Genomic DNA, 19,636 nt, shown 5'->3' with positions numbered 1-19,636 from the left:
CGGACGGGCGACGGGCAGCCATCCCGCCCAAGCCACGAAGATGGAGGGCCAACAGATACGAGGGGGTTCCGAGCGAGGTGCTAGGGCCCGACGCTGGGTGGCGCCAGGCGAAGAAGGGGCCGGCCTCGAGGCAGGTCGTCGGGCTCCCAGGAGAGTGGGCGTCGGCGTCGGGGCGACTCGAAAGAGACGAAGACGAGGGCCCGCGGGAGCGACGATGTGCGAATGTGGGCCCCAGTTAGGTATGTAGGTGATTCCGTGCAACTACGACGATGCAAAAGCGAGGAGCGGAGAGAAGCCGGGACTATGATTGTGGAATTGGCAGAAAGTTGGAGGCTCAAAAAGCAGAAGTGGTCAGGCACGCGATGAGAGGAGGTTCCCAAGTGGGACGGCGAGATGGCCAAGATGCCTTAACTTGCCTTAGCGGAGGGTACATGCAGGTGAGCCAAGCCGGGAGACAATCAGGGAGGACTTGATACCGCTTGTTAGTCCAAGGCTGGGTGGGTAGTACGACACCAATGGGCAGGGGGTGTTACCTAGATGAGGTACCTGCCGACACCGCCATGAATGCATGAGACCGAGTACCTCGCTGTATGTACTGACCGGTTATGCGATCGATCTGAGGACAGCAGCTCGGAAAGGGGGATGAGATACCTCGGACAGTACGAGCCTGGACTGTGCGCGACTCAGCGCCGAGGGACGTCGGCTGCGCCGAATCGAGGTGATGTTGCTCGACATTTGCGGCGAGACATTTTTCGACGATTCCGACCTGGGCGCCAGTGCATGCTGCGCCTTGGACAGTGGGCGCGCCAACATTGCCTTGTTGTCAGCCCGTCTCGGCCCTGATCTGCTCATGCTTCCCTTCGCCCTCCCGCACTGCTTTTTGCTGGAGAAAAGAACCTCTCTGATCCGTGTCTTTGGACTCATTCGTACTGTACGATACCAGGTACTTGCTGCAGGTAGTGGTGCCCCGGGCCTGCCGGCTGCCGACGCCGCCCTTCTGTGTTTGTTGTTATTCTGCACGCCGCACCCCTTTTCTGCGCTCGCATGTGCCTTCATCAGGTGCGACCCAACTGGCACACGTCGAAGAGGGATGCCGTGAGAGGTTGCTGTAGGTACCATGGTTTCGTCCCGATCTTGAGCACCCTTGAGCACCCTCGGGCACCCTTGGGCACCCTCGGGCGCCCGCCGTGAACGCATCTCGGAACCTTGAAGCCGTCTCACGATCCAGAACACAAGCTTTTACCCGGCGGCGAATGCCCCCAACATCTACAAGGAAATCATCTGAGACCCGTGACCCAAAGGATGCTGCGACACACACATGTCTCGCGACCCTGACCCCGTGGACCGTCCAATGCACACTCCTCTTCCCCTCGCGCGGGCCCGAGGCCGTCAAGACGTGCCCTCTCCCGGCCAAAGAGAGGCTTTTTTGGCGTCCGGCTCGCACTCGTCTCTCGCCTCGACGTGCACTCTAGGCCCCAGGTGGAATCAGAAAGAAAACGGGGGCGAAGAGAGAGACTTTTTTTTTTACCGATTCTACTGCTGGGACTCGCCTAGCTGGCTCTGCCCCCTTTTCCCGTCCTTTTTGCTAGGCGCGTGACTCATCCTGGCTACGTAAATTCTCTACGACGGGTAAAGTGACACTCACGGAGAATCGTCCTTAAGCTGTAGCATCAAATCGTAAAATATTACTCCGTCTGTCCCAGATCAGGCAACCAATAGACGCAGACAAAGAAAACATGCATCACACGATGACTACGGAGTAATTACGCGCGGAGAACCTTCGACCGACTTGCCCCTCCCTCCCCAGCGTCTAACCACTTCAGTAGATGTGAATACGAAATGTCTCCCCAAGGGCTCTGGTGAGCACCACGGCAGCAGCGTAAGGACCATACTCGGCTCAGGCAGCGGCCTTCCCGCCTCCCCTACGTTCGTCGGACTTGGATACCGACGCTACGGTACCGGCATTCCCTGGCATTCGAGGCTGGTTTCTGTCTCTCTTGGCTGGAAGGGATAAATAACAGGGTCTTTTGATATTTGAGTTTGCGCCACTCGGCGACCCTGAGCGCTTCCGTAGCTGCCTGGAGGGGGCACAACGCCCGAGCAACGTTGGAGGGCCAAAGTTTCCGATAGCCGTCGCCAAATTCGAGCAAAGACGGACGGGCCAAACATGTGCAACAAGATTCGTCGGCCCCTGGGTGAGAGGTGCGCACGCCGAGTGGTTTGGTTGCTCAGGCAGTCAGGCGAGAGGGGAAGAGGTGAAACATGCCCAACCACATATCGTCGACAACGATGGGACGTCCGTTGGTGGCCAGTTAGACCTTATACGGTACTAGAATAGGGATCAGAGTTGTTTGTTGGTCGAACATGGCACCTAAACATCCCAACGCTCGCAGTGTCAAGGATCCGCGTCCTGACCAGTCCGGTCGCGACGTAGGGCAGAGCACCCCTCCCAAGCAGGGAAACGATACTTCAAAGCTCGCCGGCCATGTCGACGCTCCATTCGCTCCAGCCTTTCTTCTCTCCAGGTAGCTTGATCGACTGCCACTGCTCCCTTGTCACGTTCCGCCACTCCTCGGCGGGGATCCAGCCGATGTATGCCCTATTGCCAAACCCGCCGATCCAGTACACATCCGTCACCACATACCTCATCCACTGGCTGGTGTGTATCCTGTTGCCTGGCAGCCATATTCTGGCGTCCTGGTGCTTCCTGACATAGCACTCGGATATGTTTTTGGCCTTTAGCTGTAAAGCGGTGATGGGGTCCAAATGTCCGAACAAGGAGAAACGGGGAAGATTGGCAGCCGAGTAAGGCACCGTGTCGGGGACATGCGGATGCTTTGATTCGTCGTGGCGCGCGAGGAAGGGTATGTAGGCGGAGAGCCTGGAAAAGAAGGAGATGCGCTTGGCTGGCGGATGCGGAGGAGTCCACCTCATGGAAAGTGTGAGGTTGGACCCGGCGCGGACGTTCTGGAAGCTGGTCCCGATGGTGATGGCCAGGACGGTCGGGTTGCCGTGGTCCTCGCAATCGGCAACGTAGTCCATGAGTCCGACGGGCACGCCGGCCAGCCTCTCTGGCCGACTTTCCAACGTCTCGGGACTGTCATAGTAGTCGAGGCTGTTGGGAGAGGCATGGGGGAAGACGGTCGAGAAGGTGGCGAGCTTGGACAAGGCGAGGATGCGGCGGCCCATGACGGCCGACTCGGAGCTGTTTGGGATTCGACTTGTCTCGACCAAGTCTCCAAGAGGCACCTGGGGCGTTGCGGCAGCGCCGGCGAGCCCAAAGAGGCCTGCGGCGACGTTGAGGGCTTTCATGGCGTCGCGACGCTTGGTGCGCAGATTCGGAACGTGACGGCAAAGGCTGCAAATAGGACAGCAATGGAGCAACGGGGGCGGATGCGAGGTAAGGAAAGGGAGATGAAGATACTAGTTGTTGAGGCCGGAGGTTGATGTAGGTGGGACGATGAGAAGAGGATCGAGGCCAGAGCACGCGGGACGAGGGATGAGACGAGTTTGGCGAGCTTAATTCAATGGCGAAACCGCTCCTGCCTTGGACATTGACCAAGTGATCAGGAGCGGATATGGGTGCGGGGAGATTGATAAGATTAGATTGGAAAGTCACGCGCAAACAAACATGGAGGACCAATAGGCTGCGCAGAGGTGGCCACAGGACGGTGGGCCTCTCTTGCAGGTTGCGAAAACAAGGGTTCGGCAGCAGGTGCAGAAGACGGGCCAATTGGCGGCATCGTGGAAGCCACCCCACCCCGAGCGAGATGAAGAGAGGAGGACGGCAGACGGGGCAGACAGACGGGGAAGACAGGACCCGAGGGGGCGATGACGTATCGTATGTGACCTGGGTAGGTACTGTAGGTACAGTAGAGGTAGGTACAGTATCCGTAGGTACGTGCATGATCAGGGACGTTCTTAATAATTGTGCAAGTTGTTAAACATCTTTACAGTACTGCACCCCCGTCGTTTCCTGTGACCGGTGCTCAGGGCAACTACGGGGTTTGAGCCGGCTGAAGAGAGACGGAGTACAGACGGATGGGGAAAGCGAGGGACGCAAGGGGGACTGTGTAGAATTTGCCTCGGCCTCCCATGACAAACAAGCGAGTGCCGGGCCCCAAGGTCTGCGGTTGGTGGTAGACCAAGTAGACCAAGTGGGCGGGCCATAACAAACGACCTCTCCAGCGAGCGTCCTGCCCTATGCATGCTGTAATTATCAGCATTGACATGCCATCAGGCAGGAGGATCTGACGGTTGGCCATTTACTAGGTACCTACCTAGTTATGAGTGCTCGAGACTTTGTACAACAGTTGTTGCGCTTCATATTTGTTGCCATTAAGAATAATGTGCAGAGCAGGAGCGAGGAGCAAGAAGCCGAAAACCGGCTGGAACGCAACGAGAATGACGAGAATTCCAGGGATGCAGCTGCCCTGGCCAACTGCACCGGGTGAGTCGTCATGCCTGCCCAATCGTTGCCCCTGCAACCGTGTTGACGTTGGCGGACGCCCCACCCAATGACATGCCGCCAAACAATCGGGTACTTGAAGCTCGTGCAGCCTGACCTGCATCGCCTTTGCCTGCACCCCTCGGCTGCCTGCCTGCCAGTCTGCACCCCGCCGCAGCCTCACTGGACCTCTTTCTCCCCCCGGCTGTGCCTCGCCCTCTCCATCTCTCCATTTCTTCTCCCTCCAGCTCCTCCATTTCTTCCCCCTCCATCTCCTCCATTTCTTCCCCCTCCCTCTCTCCCGCTTCCCCGTCTCTCACTCTCCCCCAAAACAATATCTTTTCTCGGGCGCCAACCTCCAGCTTGAGCGCGCCCAGACCCTCGCAAACAGTCTTCCCCCCCATTGGCCTCCCCACGGCTGCTGCCCGCCGCCCCAATCATGGCCAGCTTCATGGCCAACTTCTTCCCCGGCGCAAAGGACAAGCCCTCGACCGACGCCGATGCTCGCCCCTGCACACCCATCAAAAAGGGCGGCGCCAGCAACAACAACTTCATCAACCCCCCCAGCACGCCCCAGGGCAGCCCCAGCAAGAAGACGGCCCCCCCCGGCGCACACGACCTGCCCTCGGCTTTCGAGAACGCACTCACGCTCAACAGCTCCACCGCCGACGCCCCCTTCCGACTGTCGCGGCCCCAGAGCGTCGTGACGCCTCTGTCCCCGGCCAGAACCAACCCACAACCCCTCGACGAGACGTCGCTCAATGTCGACGACAGCGTCATCCACAAGGCGGCATCGTCGGGGACTCCCCTCAGGAAGCGCGGCCAAGAGAATACCCCGCCGCCCTCACGCCTCTTGGGCACCGACTCACCCCATCAGCACAACCACGCAGCCCTGTCTCGCCAGCAGCTCTACGAGCCCAGAGAGCGCCCCCTCACTCCCGCCCCCAAAAAGTTCAATACCTCCCGAGGCTTGACGGCCGAAGAGCGAGAGATCCTCACCAAGCCCAATGTCAAGAGAATGGTCAACGTGACCCAGCTTTGTAGGCGCCCTCCCCTCTCTTGATGCACGACGTCCTTTTTCTGACAGCAGCCCAGACTTCCTCGACTACTACTTTGATCTCCTGACATACGTCAGCGCCAGGCAGAATCGCCTCGCCGCCTTCAAGGCCGAATACCCGCCACCTCCCGCGACCGACGAACAGAGCCATGGCCAGATGTGGTCCAAATACACGGGCCGCGAACGCGCCAACCTCCGCAAGCGGCGTGTGCGGCTCCGACAGGGCGACTTCCAGATCTTGACCCAGGTCGGCCAGGGCGGCTACGGCCAAGTCTTCCTCGCCCAGAAAAAGGACACTCGCGAAGTGTGCGCCCTCAAGGTCATGAGCAAGAAGCTGCTCTTCAAGCTCGACGAGGTTCGCCACGTCCTCACCGAGCGGGACATCCTCACCTCGGCCCAGAGCGACTGGCTTGTCCGCCTGCTCTACTCCTTCCAAGACGACAAGAGTATCTATCTTGCCATGGAATACGTGCCGGGCGGCGATTTCCGTACCCTGCTTAACAACACGGGTGTCTTGTCCAACCGACATGCCCGCTTCTACATCGCCGAGATGTTTTGCTCCGTCAACGCCCTGCATCAGCTTGGATATATTCACCGCGACCTGAAGCCCGAGAACTTCCTGGTCGACTCGACTGGTCATGTCAAGCTGACCGACTTTGGGCTTGCCGCCGGCGTGCTCGCCCCTGCCAGGATCGAGTCCATGCGCATCAAGCTGGAAGAGGCGTCGGAGACGTCGGTGCCCTTTGGAAAGCCCATGGATCAGCGGACCGTGGCCGAACGCCGAGAAAGCTACCGTAACATGCGCGAAAACGACGTCAACTACGCCAAGTCGATTGTGGGCTCGCCCGACTACATGGCCCCCGAGGTCCTTAGAGGGGAGGAATACGACTTCACGGTGGACTACTGGAGCTTGGGATGCATGCTGTTCGAGGCCTTGACCGGCTTCCCTCCCTTCGCCGGTGCTTCACCCGACGAAACTTGGCGTAACCTCAAGCACTGGAAGGATGTGCTCAAGAGACCGGTGTGGGAAGACCCCAACTATTTCTTGAGCAACCGCACCTGGAGCTTTGTCACAACGTGAGTTTCGGCCGCTTCCGCCCCGACCCGAAGACTTGATCTACTTGCTGACACCGATGCCTTAGATGCATCAATTCACGCGCGCGACGCTTCTCCAACATCCAAGACATCTACAGCCATCTGTACTTTGCCGAGGTGGATTGGGAGACTCTGCGCCAGACGCGGGCGCCCTTTGTCCCTGAGCTGGACTCGGAGACGGATGCTGGCTATTTCGACGACTTTAGCAACGAAGCTGACATGGCCAAGTACAAGGAGGTGCACGACAAACAGGCGGCGCTCGAGTCGATGGCCGACCGCGAGGAAGAAATGAGCAAGAGCCTCTTTGTTGGTTTCACGTTCAGGCATCGCAAGCCCGCTGGGGAGGACGGCAGCAGCCCGCGAAAGAAAATCCCGACATCGGACGCGGAGCCTTTTGGCACGATGCTATAGAACGAGCAGTGGAGCCCGGCAAAGCTTTGGCGGGAATGCGCCATTCGCAGAGCGATGCTGTGATGCGTCTGGCGGCCCGGCTGCGGCGGACATATCCGTCTGCCTTTTGCCTCCTCTTTTGTCTGTTCGCATTTTGGTCCTGGCCACGCTTAGGCATTCCTCCCGGGCGTCGGCCTGGCGGCGCGAAGGGGGCGCTACGCGGATTCCATTTCGCGCCCCGTGACCCCCCCCCCCCTCATGCTATGCGGGGGACTTATATGCGCCTGAGGTGTTACTCCTTTTTCTTCTTTTTTTCCTGTATTCCTTTTGAGTGCGCCGGGAATCTGGCTAAGATGACGGGATACAGGACTGGAATGGTGGCCGTCCGCAGGGCCCAAGCTGGTCATGCTTAATGGTAGCGGGATCGAGGGAACACGGCCGCCTTTGACTGTTTACAGTTGTTGGTGTCGAACTACATTGTGTGTGTGTATGAGTGCGATAGAACCAATGCGACTGATATGTCATGACGGCTATCTGTGAAAACCCTTTCTCGCCCGCTGCCCCACGATGAAGATTCGTAGCCTGCTGCTACTGGCATTACCGCCACCAAAATCAAGGCGCGATTAAAAGGAAAAAGTCAAGTCAAGGAAAGGTGAAAGAAGCTCCGCGCAGCAAGCAATGGCCAAAGTCCAGGAAGTGAGGAGGAGAAGCCGAGAAACCAACCCACGCGTCGTCGGCTGTCAAGCCTTCTCAGCCAACATCCATCCATCCACTTCCGCGGCGCTTCCCCAAGCGGTGTCCTCTTGCGCTGGTGCAAGCCTGTTAGGTTCCCGTTTGTTCGCACCAACGGGCTTCTCCTTTGCGATTACCCTGCAGAAGGCATTGATGGAAAAAAAAGGAAACATGTCCAAAAAAAGTAGCAGGATGTGACTCCCGATTCCCCGTCTACACGCCGCTGGATCAAGTATCCTGAATTAAATGGCGGAAGGTCACACAAAGGTAGCCGAGGTAGTCCGTCCGAAGGGAAAAATCGGGGCGGAGCGGATGGGAAGCAATGCATGATGCGCCAAGACATGCCAACATATCCCGAAGCCGTTAGAGACTCATCGTCAGCCACTCCCATTCCTGCGCGCCGGGCGGGCTTGCCCTGGTGGCCTGATGCGGAGCCATGGGTATCATGCTGCCGGGCGCAGTCGGCGTCCGTTGGCTGACGCCAAAGGGGCTCGCCATCATGGAGCCGGGAATGGGACCCATGGCGGAGACGTGACCCAGGGACCGAGCAACGTCGTTGGGAGAAGGCGTCTCGTCAGGGCTGTCGACATCCATGCCCGTGGACGACTCGGAGCCGACACTCTTGCTGTGCCTGCGCTGGCGCTTCGACGACGCGGCAGGGGGGCGAGACGCCGTCGAGGCACCAGGACCGGGCGTCGCCTTGGGGGGCGCAGCTGCGATTGGCACGGCGCCCTTGATGCCCACGACCATGACTCCAGCGGCAGGGCCCGCGTTTCCGAAATGGCTCGTTGGGGTGCTGCCGGCCGAGTTGAGTCCAGAGCCGGGGCCACCGCTGGCCGGGCTCTCGCTTCCCTTGGCGGGGACCGAGGATCGACTGGCCGGGGGTGACGCCGTGCTCGGCCGAGGGTTGCTCTTGGCGGCCGTCGTCGACATCGATAGGGTCGAGCTCTTGCGCGAGGCGGCAGCGGGACCGTTTGCGTTTGCGTTCTTTCTCGCTCGCCCGCCCGAGCCAACAGCGCCGGTGCCTCCAGAACCCCGGTTCCTCTTCTTGATGACGTCAGTCTTCAGGCTCAGCGGTCGCACCACGCCGTGCAGCTTGAGGAAGAGGCCGCAAGCGTTGCAGAGGGGTTGACCGTCCGGGTTGCGCCGCCACAGTGGGGTGGTTTGGGTGAAGCAGTTGGTGCATGTTGTTGGTTGGCTTCCGTCGCTCTGGCTCCCGCCTGCTGCCTGCAGGTTGGTCGAGGAATCGCGCCTCAGACCCGGCGGCGAGGGCGGCTGGCTAGGCGCGGCCGAGGAAAAGCCCGACATGGCCCCATTGACTTCCCCCCCGGGCGAGGTGGGCACCGACTGAGTGGCCTGATCAAAGGCGCTGTGCTTTGTCGCCAGGTGGGAGGGAGTCGACGCATTGCGAGGGATCCTCTGCTGACGCACGTCACCCCCGTGTCTAAACGACTGCGACTGAGATCGGGCTAGCCCGCTGTGATCCCATTCGCCACTGGTGTCGACGTACTCGGTAGTCGTGCCTCCTATCATGACTTGCTTCCGAGGCGGACCACCAGGGAAACGAGCGGCCTGCGTACTGAACTGGCCGGGGAGCGACGCATCCCACCCCAAGGATCCTGCCTCGTCGACGGCCGACGAGAAATCGCCGCGCATGGCCACGCCGCCGTCGCCCATCCCGTTGCCATCTTCGTCATCCGAGTCCCCGCCGAAGGAGAACATGTGGTCTTGGCGCATCGGGATGGCATGGGAGGCGCCTTGGCTATCGGGCTGAAAGACCCGATTCGGATCGACGTGGCCAAAGGAGCTCTGGGGTGTGCCAAAAGCCGTCATAACCTCGGGCCCGGGGCCGGGAGGGTACATGACGGCGCTGCTGCTGAGATTGCTAGTGCTGCCGCCATTGGGGCCGTTGTACAGGTAGTGCTGGCCTGGACCCATGCTGCTGCTCATGCTGTGAGAAGTAGGCTGTCGGAAGCTCTGCGAACGCTGGGGACGCAAGTCATGGGCTCCCAAGTAGAAGCCATCGTTTTCGGCAATGGGAATCGGAGTGGACACGGCCGACTGGTAGGCGGAGCCAGTTGGAGAATAGAGGTCTGTGGTGTGAAGTGACGAGGGGACGGAAGAGGTGCCATTGTTAATGTACATTGCAGAAAACGGTCCGTTGGGTATCATTGGAGAAGTCGAGGGAGAGAAGGAGAAGGATTGCGGGAAATGGGGCGCCGAGTTGATGACGGGGTCGCTGTCCATAAAAGAGTCTAGGTTGAAGGGAATAGCCGAGCTGGCGCCCGGCAGTTGCTGCTGATGCTGATGCATGGCGGCTGGGTTGGAGTTGTCGAGAGAATATCCTTGGAGGTCGGCGTCCGGGTCCAGACTATGAGCACCGCCGGCGGCGCTACTGCTGACGGCAGACACATGGGGGGAGAAGTTTGCGGGGCGCTTTCGGTTCTGTGCATGGTGAGATTCAGCATGTGATGATGCACCAAAGTGCCACGGTAAGATTGGGGGACTTTTTTTCTTTCTTTTTTGGGGAGCAGAGATGGGGCGGGAAGCAATGTGGGTGGGGGAATGTGGGAAAAAGGGTAGTATGAGAGCATGGAATCAAGGGAGAAGTCGACGGCAATGAGCAAGGCAACGTAGCGAGGCGGGAGGCGAGGCGGGCCGCAGGGCCGTAAGCCAGAAAGGGGGGCACTCACGCGGCGATCGTCAATGCTCGTCTTGCGATGATGACGCGTGACATAGTCGAACTCGTCGTCTGGAGGGCGCTGGTGATGGGGCAGCGACTGGGGGACGAATTGGGTGGCCGAGTCCCGGCGCAGCTTGATGGGGATGGCGGCAGCAGTGTCTGTCGCTCTGCACGGAAGCGGAGGCGGGGACATGAGGCCAGCCGGGGGGGTGTCTGACCCGTCGAAGAAGTCATCGATGTTCATGGGATCGGCGCCGGTGTTCTCGGACGTCTTGCGCAGCTGGGCGATGCCGCTGGGGACATTAGTCGGGGCAGCGGCGGGCCTGAGAGGCTCTCGAGTCAGTTCTGAAGCGGGCTGGCGATGGGCGGTGCCGTACTGGTGGCTCGGCTCTTGGTCGCGGTGGGCGTTGTTGCGCATGCCGAGGGCCATCATGCGCCAGGTGAGGTTTTCCATGCGCTGCTGGTTGGGCAGCTGCTGCTTGGTCGACTTGAAGAACTTCCAGACCTGGGTGGCGAGCGGGTCGTCGCGCTGCATCTGATCGAGGCTGTCGGGCGAGTCGAGGGCGGCGCTCTGCAGCGAGGGGAAGAGGGCATCGCCCAGCAGGCCGTCGGGCGAGGGGCGATTGAGGTGGGCGCTGAAGCGGTCGAAGCAGGTGCGGGCGTCGTCGGGCGCGCAGAGGCCATGCGGAGGATCAGGGTCTGGCCGGCGGGGGAAGCGAAAGTCGTGCTCGGTCGAGGTGGGATCCATGGTGACGATAGGCCTCGAGGTGGCTGTTGAGGAGGACGCGGTGCTGGCGGGCATGTCGCTGTCGATGAAGAAGATGGCGAAGAGGAGAAGGAAAAGAGGACGCGTGCGTGCAGATGGGGAGGAGATGGATGAGGAGGAATGGATGGAAATGAAATAAAAAGCGTCTGCTGCGAAACGGAGCGAGTCGGCTTAGCCTAAGAGGAGGAGGACTAGTTAGTAGGTGGAGGCTTGGCCCCGTTGGGTGCGTGGTTTCTCTCTCTTGCTTCCTTCCTCTCCCCCTCCCCACCTCTTTCTTGCCTGCGGGCGAAGCATGTGCCGCGCCTGCTGGAGATGAAGATGATCCACGGTACGGAGTACTTTGCTCCTTGGCATGGATCTTCAGGTACCTCGAGGCTCCGGGGGCGAACTGAGCACATGGCGGTGTCGTCCGCTAGCGAGGTACGTGCCGCGAAAGTCGATACCTCGGGAGCCACGCCGCACCACCGCAGATACCACGAGGTACTTGTGTCCCTAGCAGCCCGTTGGCGGCATGCAGTTGCTACGGTTGGGTGTGCCGACGGATGACTGCTTTGGGAAACTCGGCTGAGGACTCGACGCATCCCCTTGTACGACGTTTACGGCGCAGTACCGAGGTAGCGAGCACGTACAGCAACAAAGCCGCTGCCGTCGGCGAGGAGTACTACTTTACTGCCTGGGTATCTATAGTATGTATATCCGTAGGCCGGCCTCGGGACAGCCAGGAGCCCTCTGGAGTTATGGGATTAGTAGATTAGGTAGTGCCTTAACCTACCTAAGGTACCTACCTACCTAGGTACTTACTTATCTAGGTACTTACTCTCCTACCTACCTAGGTAGGTACTACTACTAGACAGTGCCATCTACAGGCCTGCTAGCCCCCGCGGGACGATGGCGGGAGGGGCACTGCCGGCCTGGTCAACAGCCGCCAACAGGGGGCTGCCTTTGTGTTCCCCCATGCGCCGCCCGTCCTCTCGTGTACCGCCTCCCCCCCGGGACCCAGAGGTACATGTACCCCGTCTTCCCGCTGCCGCATTCCGACGGCGAGGAGACATGACGACGAAAAGAAGGGAAGACGCCCTGGATGCTCTTTGCGCCTGATCCAGTTGTCCGATGCAAGGAGCGATACGAGTTGACTGCTTGAATCATCGACACACTCCCCAGACCCAGCACGGACCTACAGTTCCTCTAGCCAGCCGACCAAGCAATGCTTCTCGAAGCCGACGACCCGCCTCGTTCTCGCAAAGCTGCCCAACGCGCCAGCCCAAGAACAGCCCAAGAACAAGAGCCAGGCAGAATGGAGGGCAGCAGCAAAGCATGAGCGACAGTAATTGGCATGTGCTCTCGGCCGCCGTTGGGAAGGGGGGGGGAGACGGACCACCAGTCATGACAAGGCGGGAGGAGAGGGAATAATGGAGCGGGAAGCTCACCAACCCATGCCGCAACCCATGCCGCGCACCGTCCATCAGCACTTGTCGAAAGGCTTCCTAGCTCCGTGACGAAGTGGTGTCACGGCGGACCGATGGCGTGCGAGCGCTCATATGCAAAGGGCATGCAGTGAGGTCGCAGCGCATGGCCCGAGCCTGACACTTGACGGGGCCAGGGAAGATGTAGTCACCGGAAACGGCTGGGGAGAGAGCAAGATAAAAAAAACCGGAAATATATAAAAAGAAGAAGCCGGTGGTGTTGTGTGTGCCCAGGCTATGAGTTACCCAAGCCGTCCCTCCTCCTCGTCGTCCAAGGAAAGGATGCATACATATTACAACCTAGGTAGGTAGGTAGGTAGGTAGGTAGCTGATAGACGGTACCTCGAGCTACATCCACACTAGGTACCTAGGTAGTCTCCTTCTTCTCTCTCCTCGGCCCGAGAACGGGGCGTCGGAGCTTGTCGGTACTCGGTAGCGACTTCATCCGATGCCAATTCTCAGTCAATACCAAGAACAAGAAGCGGTTCCGCGTCGAGTCTGCCGCCATCGGCTTCATGCCTGGTAACCGTGCACGACATGCCCCCTGTAGTGCCGGCCGTAAAAACAAGAACTTGCACCCTGGTCAGCACCAGACACATGGGCCCTCTGTTCGCCCAGCGACGGGGCGATGCCACCATTCCGGGCACGCGATTCTGCAGGACGGCTCTTGAAGCAGAGGACTGCACAATATAGGTAGCACATGCATGCCATGGCGGTACAGCAGAGAGGATATGACATGGTGGCGGTTCTCTCGCACAACAATCCTGAGCCTCGAATGATGCGTCCGCCCTGCGCCAGACCATCTTCCCGCTCCTTTCCAGTTGCATGCGCAGGCCTACCTTGCAATACTTCCTCGGTGAGGCTGCGCGCCTCCTCCATCTCCGCCCCCGCAGTCTTATGTGAGCTGTCACCCTTCCTTGCAGCTTCGTACGGAGTGCATATATGCTGTGATATCATCCTCGGCTTGCGCTGTGCCGTACATATGGGGAGTCAACGTTACAAGACCGGTGCAGATATAGTTACCAAGTATACTTCTGTAACTGGGAGAGTCTGTCTCAGCGAGCACATTTGGTCGGAAAGCTTAAAAGAGGGGGAAAAACAAACGCAAGGGGAAATGGCCGGCTCTCTTTTACACTATTGCTTGTGGATATATATCACGGCGCACGGGTTATATTGGACTTGGACGCTGAATAAAGATACTCGAACCAAGTCATCGGGACGATATCGGCGACTTGCCCGCGTAATGCGTGTCTTGGCGGCGGACGCCGGCGCCGGCGTCCGTGGGGTCCGGGGTCCGGGGTCCGGAATCGGCGCCTCATTTCCCGCCCGCCACTGTCCAATGCTCCCTCGGCCTCCTTCGTATACGGAAGCAATACGAAGTACTGTACGAGGACACACGCAGGATACGCCAGTTGCACCGCAGGGCTCAACAGCAACGCGGACTCGCCAGCCCCCAGACGCCGTGCTTCCTGAAGGCGCTGCCTTGTGCCGTGATTTCATCGGGCTGGACCGCGTTGGGCTCTCTCTCTCTCCAGAGACGTAGGATCGGTCGATTGATTGTTGCGCCCCCCTGCTGGCCGGATCGGCAGTCTGCAAGCAATGTCAAAGACCCAACCACCTCTTCAGTGTCACCCAGCCACCAACGCACGCACGTTGGGACTTTGACAGCTTTCCAGCCGCACGCAGCGACTCGAAATGACACGGGGGGACAAATTGAGAGAGGGAAAAATGAGAAATGGCCAGCTTCTCATTGGTTACTGCTTCCCCAGTGGCGCGTGGCGCATCAAGACACGGGCCATTGGAAACCTGGGGTTCTTTGGACCGGACTTGACAACAGCATTGCAGATAGACTGTCATACCGTATGTCCTGCACAAGTACGGACCCGTGCATGCACATTTCCCGGAGCAGCCAAGACTCGCTTCTTTTAAAGTTGAGACCATCGTTCCCGTTGTTGGCTGTAACCGCATGACGGCTGTAGGCTGAGGACCCCAGTCCTTGCATTGTACTGGATGGTTCCCGCTGTCGTGGCCGAGAAGCTTAAGCAGTGGCCAAGGATCAATGATACAAGGTAGTCTGTATGCGTGAAAAGTAATCCGCCACCAACATCCAGAGGCAACATCAAGATGAATGCAAATGGCAACGCAGGTGATATCCATCCATCAGCCCATTGGCGTGTCGAGTTGGTCTGCACTTGGCAATCGATGAAGTCATGGCTACGCAAAGAAAGCACCTTCATCAAGTCCAGTTCACTGCCATTGGTTGGGTGTACCGAATCATGTCAAGCCCAGCCGGCTGAACGGAAGCAAAAGGCAGCAGCAGTGCTTGTTTGCGGCGATGCTTACCAGGCCAAACAGGCTCCAAGGTGGCGTGATTTTCCCAACACCTTCAACATGCAAGAGTACGCTCTCAGACAATTTGACGACTTCCTTGATCGTAGCGAGAGCGGTGAAACGGTCGATACTCCCCGTATGTACATCATCCCTAACCAACCTGCAATGGAGGATGAGGATGACGAGGCGTAGATGAAGAACTGAGCTTAGAGCAACCTCGACCTGAGTAGTGGCGGCCAAGGCAGCTAGCCGAGGCAGCCAGTCGAGCAGTCAGTCAGAAGGATAAATAACTCGTAAATTTTACTACTCTAGTGGTGCCATGTTAGGACACCGCACACGAGGTCGTGCCTCTGTTACGAAGAGGAATGTATGCATTCTGTTACCACGGGATAGGCTTTCTGCCGTTTCTCTCTCGCGTAGACAGTTGCATGGCGCAAGAAGTAGTCTTTTATCGTGTCGTTCAAGTCTACAGGCAAGAAAGTAAGCATCTAGGCAGAATATTGAGGTTGGGAGAGCTACCACGAAGCCTCATCGCTCTGGCTGGTTGAAGCGAGTAGTGATCCGGGCGCTCATGAACGAGGAGCAGATCTTCCGGCAGGCCGCTCCTCTGAAAAGCAAACGTTGTTGGCGAATTCCATGGGCAAGGACCGCAAAAGTAGACCTACCCGCCAAAGCAGCATAGGCGATGACGTCTCGGCCCCTGAACAGACGAGAAGCGAGGTGTTGTTGATACGGTGAGTTGGGCCGCATCGAGGCGCCATTCGGTGCTTGGATCGTGTTGGTTGAAGAGGACCAACGAGTGAAGGCCGCTGCCCACCTTGATACATCAAAGGGTCGAATGCCAGTGGCTTCACCCATCCATCGTTGCTGGCTACGATGTCAAAGACATGGCGCCGACCCCGGTCAGACCGATCTCTGAGATGCACCTACATGCCATCGTTGGCTTGGAATATATTTCTAGGGAATCTCCTGAGCACGCTGATCAGATTGGGCATTACGCAGCCAGATGTGTGATGGTGATCAGTCGGTGGTATGGATGGATGGACCAAGATGGGGGACGGACCAGCCGACCGTACGAGGCTTTTGTTGGCTAAGTATGTTCCTATAGAGCGCAAAGCCCAGAAAAGCACAGGCAAAATTCACGCCAAATGCGAAGGGCAATGTTCTCACGGGTGCGGGCTCGGAGGTAGGGTTTGTGCTGGTAGAGCAAGGCAGGTGGATGGCACGAGTGCGAGTTGATTGGCGCTGTGGCTGAGGAAGAAGACACAGTTTCAAAGAATCCTTTGCTAGTCACATGTACCGACGTCGACAGTGCTGGACCAGTGGGCTCTGATATAAGTAACAAGAACCCTGGCACATCCATCAAGTGCCTGCTTGCTAGGACAACCAACGGGGCTCGACGTACAGTATGATTGGGCGAGAAGGGGTTCGAGTCCAGGCTGGTCGTCGTTTGGTCCCAGGCAGAGGAAGCTCTTGCATTCACCTCATGTCCCCCCGGCTCCGGACCGGAGGCGCCCGGATGGCTCGACGTCGGCCGGCCCGGCCGACAGGAATCCAAGACCTTCCGGCCGACTGTCTCGGCACTGGGCGACTACTGTACCCGACGCTTGCCGATCATGACCGGAAGAGGGAGTTGTGTCCAAAGCTCTCGGCCGATGGGCCCCGGTCATACATGAATGTCTGACGCAGATGCAACCGTCAGCATATCACACCCATGATGAGTGCCTGCACCCGCCGCTGGCATGAATGTGGAACTTCTGCAGGCCTGAGTATCTGGCGGCATGCATCGCTATCTTTGGTGTTTCCTTCTTTGGACACCGTGTTCCGTATGCCTGCGCGTGTATGTGCAGGGCATGACCCCAGCTCGGATCGTCTGTATACAAGGCGCTGTCAGAAACTTTAACAGATACTACCCATCAACTTGATCTTCCGGTTCCCCTCCGCGAGAGCCTGACCATGTAGGATCTTCGGGAACCCTCTTCAGATCAATGTCATCGATCCTAACTCGCTCTATGGTGACGCGGCCTCCTTGCTGCGGCTTACCGTTTCCTTCCTAACAGATTAAAGCCTTTACTCTCTAGGCAGACTGCCGGCCTTCCTTAACTTGTCTTAAGCCTGGTGCGCACCATGCCACCTACATTGTCCTTTGCAAGTGCCTCATAAATAGTATCAAGAACTCGCTAAGGGTCTATATGGATCAGCTCCGTCATATGCGGGCTCACAATAGGTGCCCACTAAAGCTTCTACGCAGCCAAAATAGGCATATGCGTCGAGTACAACCAGACTGATGGTGCCGCGTTAAATTCTCTAGATACATTAATATAGACACGATGCCGAAGTCTGACGCAATTATTCCAACAGTTCTATAGCCCTGGTGATCTATCGGGACGCCGTGGGAGCCTGTGAAAGCCACCCAGTACTTCCTTTAAAGATCCTTCCTGATTTCGTTTACCTAACTTCCGCGTGGCTGCGTTTATTCCCTTCCTAAAAGAGGCAACCTATCCTGGGGTTTACATGATGGCCCTCCCTAAGGCTTAATCAGTAGCTCTATTTTCCCCTGCTAATTAGAAGTTCAGGATCGAACAATCATAAGCAGGTGGCTCCTTAATGAATGCACTCTTGGTATCAACATGTTGATATGCTGGCCTGGCCTGACGCTCAGCGGCGTGGAAGTGTCGATTACAGCATGAATGGCACTGTCTATTCTCTTGATTTTTGCGGTTGGCTAGGGCCGTCCGATCGCTTTATTTCGGTAAATAGAGTACAGCGCGTATATCCCGTGTGTGAAGCAAACTGGAATAGCGCAGACAAATACCGGACGTAAGTCGAAACTTAACAGTAATAGCAGGTGATTGGCCATACACAATGCCAATATAATAGCTAGGCTCCGATGGAGCCGAAGGAACTTTAGGAGCTCCACCGACGAGTAGGCCTTTACCATTATCCCCCTCGAAATCGAAAAGATAGCAAAACATTAGGACGGGAAAAAGTTGCCAATCTCAGGAGGTCCATACTTCTCCCGTAGCTCCTGCAAGGCCGAGTTCACGCCGGGCCAGGGCCGCCGCATGGTTCAGCTATTATGTAACGAGTTCCGCGCACTGCACCGTGCCCTTACGATACCTTTCCTAGCGCCCATCGAGCCCGTAATTAAAGAGGGCAAGCTGCCATACTGCCCGCGGCCTGTGAGCATGATGGCCGCGCTGGTGCATTACCTGCCGCACAAGGCTAACATAACGTGCGAGTTGCGCCAGAACTACTATAACACTCGGGTCTACTGCTATTTTTGGTACCTAGAAGGTAGCTGGCCTTAAGAAGTACAAGGGCAGCGGCACGAGGCAGAGCTGCAAGAAGGCCCAGGACACACGTCCGGACGAAGAGGAGGGCGATAGTGCTCATAAAAGTGTAATCAGTCAGTCTAGAAGCCTGAGACAGCCCATTTAGTCAGTCTGACTCGGCCAGACCAGACCAGCAGTCCGTCTGGCTTGGCCAGGCTGAACTAGCATTCTGCCTGAGATGGGCAGACTAATATATTAGTTCGTCTGTTACCCTCAGGCTGGACTACAGTGCAAACTGCGCTCTAGGCTAGTAGACCAAATATAAAAGACTACTTTGGCCCTTCCTCGAACTGCCTCTAAGTTTCCTAATGCTATCGCCGAGTTGTCTCTCTCGCCGCCTTCCTTATCACGTTACTAGATTATAAGCATCGATGGTCCCCGTGGCTGCCGGACCGACGTGGCAACACTAAAATCTATAATTAGACAACCGTACACCGCGCGAAGTAGCAAACTCACTTCTAAAGGGACTACCAAAGCGCTTTTGTCCTAGGATTATAGACTATCTAAAAGATAGCGTAAGTTTAGCTTTCACGAAGAGTCGGTCTGCCTTAGTAGACATAGGTATAATTAATAGATTATCGATCGCTATTAAAGATAAGTTAGGGAATCGTCTTTACTGCGCTCGCTCTAACTACTATTTTAATAGATTTAATATTATTATTATAGGTTCCCGGCAATATATATTATACTTATTATTATTTATAATAAAAACCATAGCCTTTTACTCTTTTAATTATATTATTATTATTAAGATTACGCTAGGGACCTAGCTAGAGGTATCTAGAACTTTAATATTAAATAGGAGGGAAAAACTAGAGTGCCTAGGGGAAAACCCTCCCCTCTTTTAGTGCGGGTCCGCCTCGAACGAGGTCGTGGTAGCAGTACGTAGGAAATTTGCGCCGGCTACCGCGGGCTCCTCCCGCGAAATCGCGTCTCGGCGCGGGCCCTCTTAGGCCGTGGCCGCTACTATCCTAAGCGGCCGCGGCCCGGGCTCGCTAGCCCGGGCCTAGGGTTATGGGCAGTAGTCTCTCTCCGGGGGCCCGACTCGCGGGCGCCTCTATTTACCCTAGCTCCCGCGTCGCAGCCGCGTAGCCGCGGTTGCGTCGGCTTATCGGTCCGTTAGTTAGTAGGGCAGGTAATATCCGGTTGCCGGGCCGGGCGCTAGTATAGGTCGCTCCTAGGTAGGGCCGGCTAATCGAAATTCGGTCGGCCGGCTCCGCTAATCGTAAATCGGTTCCCGTCTAGCTACGCGACTTCCTAATCGGGGGCGCGGCGGCCTATATTTACCCTCTATCTCGTAGTTACTAATTACGCGCGCCTAGCTCGCGCCTATATAT

General features: G+C 57.5%; 4 protein-coding genes across 4 annotated transcripts; 2 read left to right on the top strand and 2 right to left on the bottom strand.

Moving 5' to 3' along the window:
- Positions 1 to 2,469: 2,469 nt before the first annotated feature.
- Positions 2,470 to 3,312, bottom strand: HRG_04732 (pyridoxamine 5'-phosphate oxidase domain-containing protein; the record flags this gene model as incomplete). The annotated part of the gene is made up of 1 exon (XM_044863203.1): positions 2,470 to 3,312. The coding sequence occupies one exon, from the start codon at positions 3,310 to 3,312 to the stop codon at positions 2,470 to 2,472; it is 843 nt and encodes a 280-aa protein (XP_044721817.1).
- A 1,574-nt stretch (positions 3,313 to 4,886) lies between these two features.
- On the top strand, positions 4,887 to 7,010 carry HRG_04731 (kinase; the record flags this gene model as incomplete). Its single annotated transcript, XM_044863202.1, has 3 exons — positions 4,887 to 5,487; positions 5,543 to 6,581; positions 6,647 to 7,010. The coding sequence occupies 3 exons, from the start codon at positions 4,887 to 4,889 to the stop codon at positions 7,008 to 7,010; spliced, it is 2,004 nt and encodes a 667-aa protein (XP_044721816.1).
- A 1,074-nt stretch (positions 7,011 to 8,084) lies between these two features.
- Positions 8,085 to 11,152, bottom strand: HRG_04730 (GATA zinc finger domain-containing protein; the record flags this gene model as incomplete). The annotated part of the gene is made up of 4 exons (XM_044863201.1): positions 8,085 to 8,669; positions 8,736 to 10,166; positions 10,415 to 10,697; positions 10,782 to 11,152. The coding sequence occupies 4 exons, from the start codon at positions 11,150 to 11,152 to the stop codon at positions 8,085 to 8,087; spliced, it is 2,670 nt and encodes an 889-aa protein (XP_044721815.1).
- Positions 11,153 to 14,843: 3,691 nt separating this feature from the next.
- Positions 14,844 to 15,156, top strand: HRG_04729 (uncharacterized protein; the record flags this gene model as incomplete). The annotated part of the gene is made up of 2 exons (XM_044863200.1): positions 14,844 to 14,892; positions 14,918 to 15,156. 2 exons carry the CDS (start codon positions 14,844 to 14,846, stop codon positions 15,154 to 15,156), a joined length of 288 nt encoding a protein of 95 aa, XP_044721814.1.
- Between the last annotated feature and the right edge of the window lie 4,480 nt (positions 15,157 to 19,636).

Source organism: Hirsutella rhossiliensis, assembly GCF_020360975.1.
Source record: "Hirsutella rhossiliensis strain HR02 chromosome Unknown scaffold00004, whole genome shotgun sequence".
Classification (NCBI taxonomy): domain Eukaryota; kingdom Fungi; phylum Ascomycota; class Sordariomycetes; order Hypocreales; family Ophiocordycipitaceae; genus Hirsutella; species Hirsutella rhossiliensis.
This window is presented reverse-complemented; position numbering and strand designations above follow the sequence as displayed.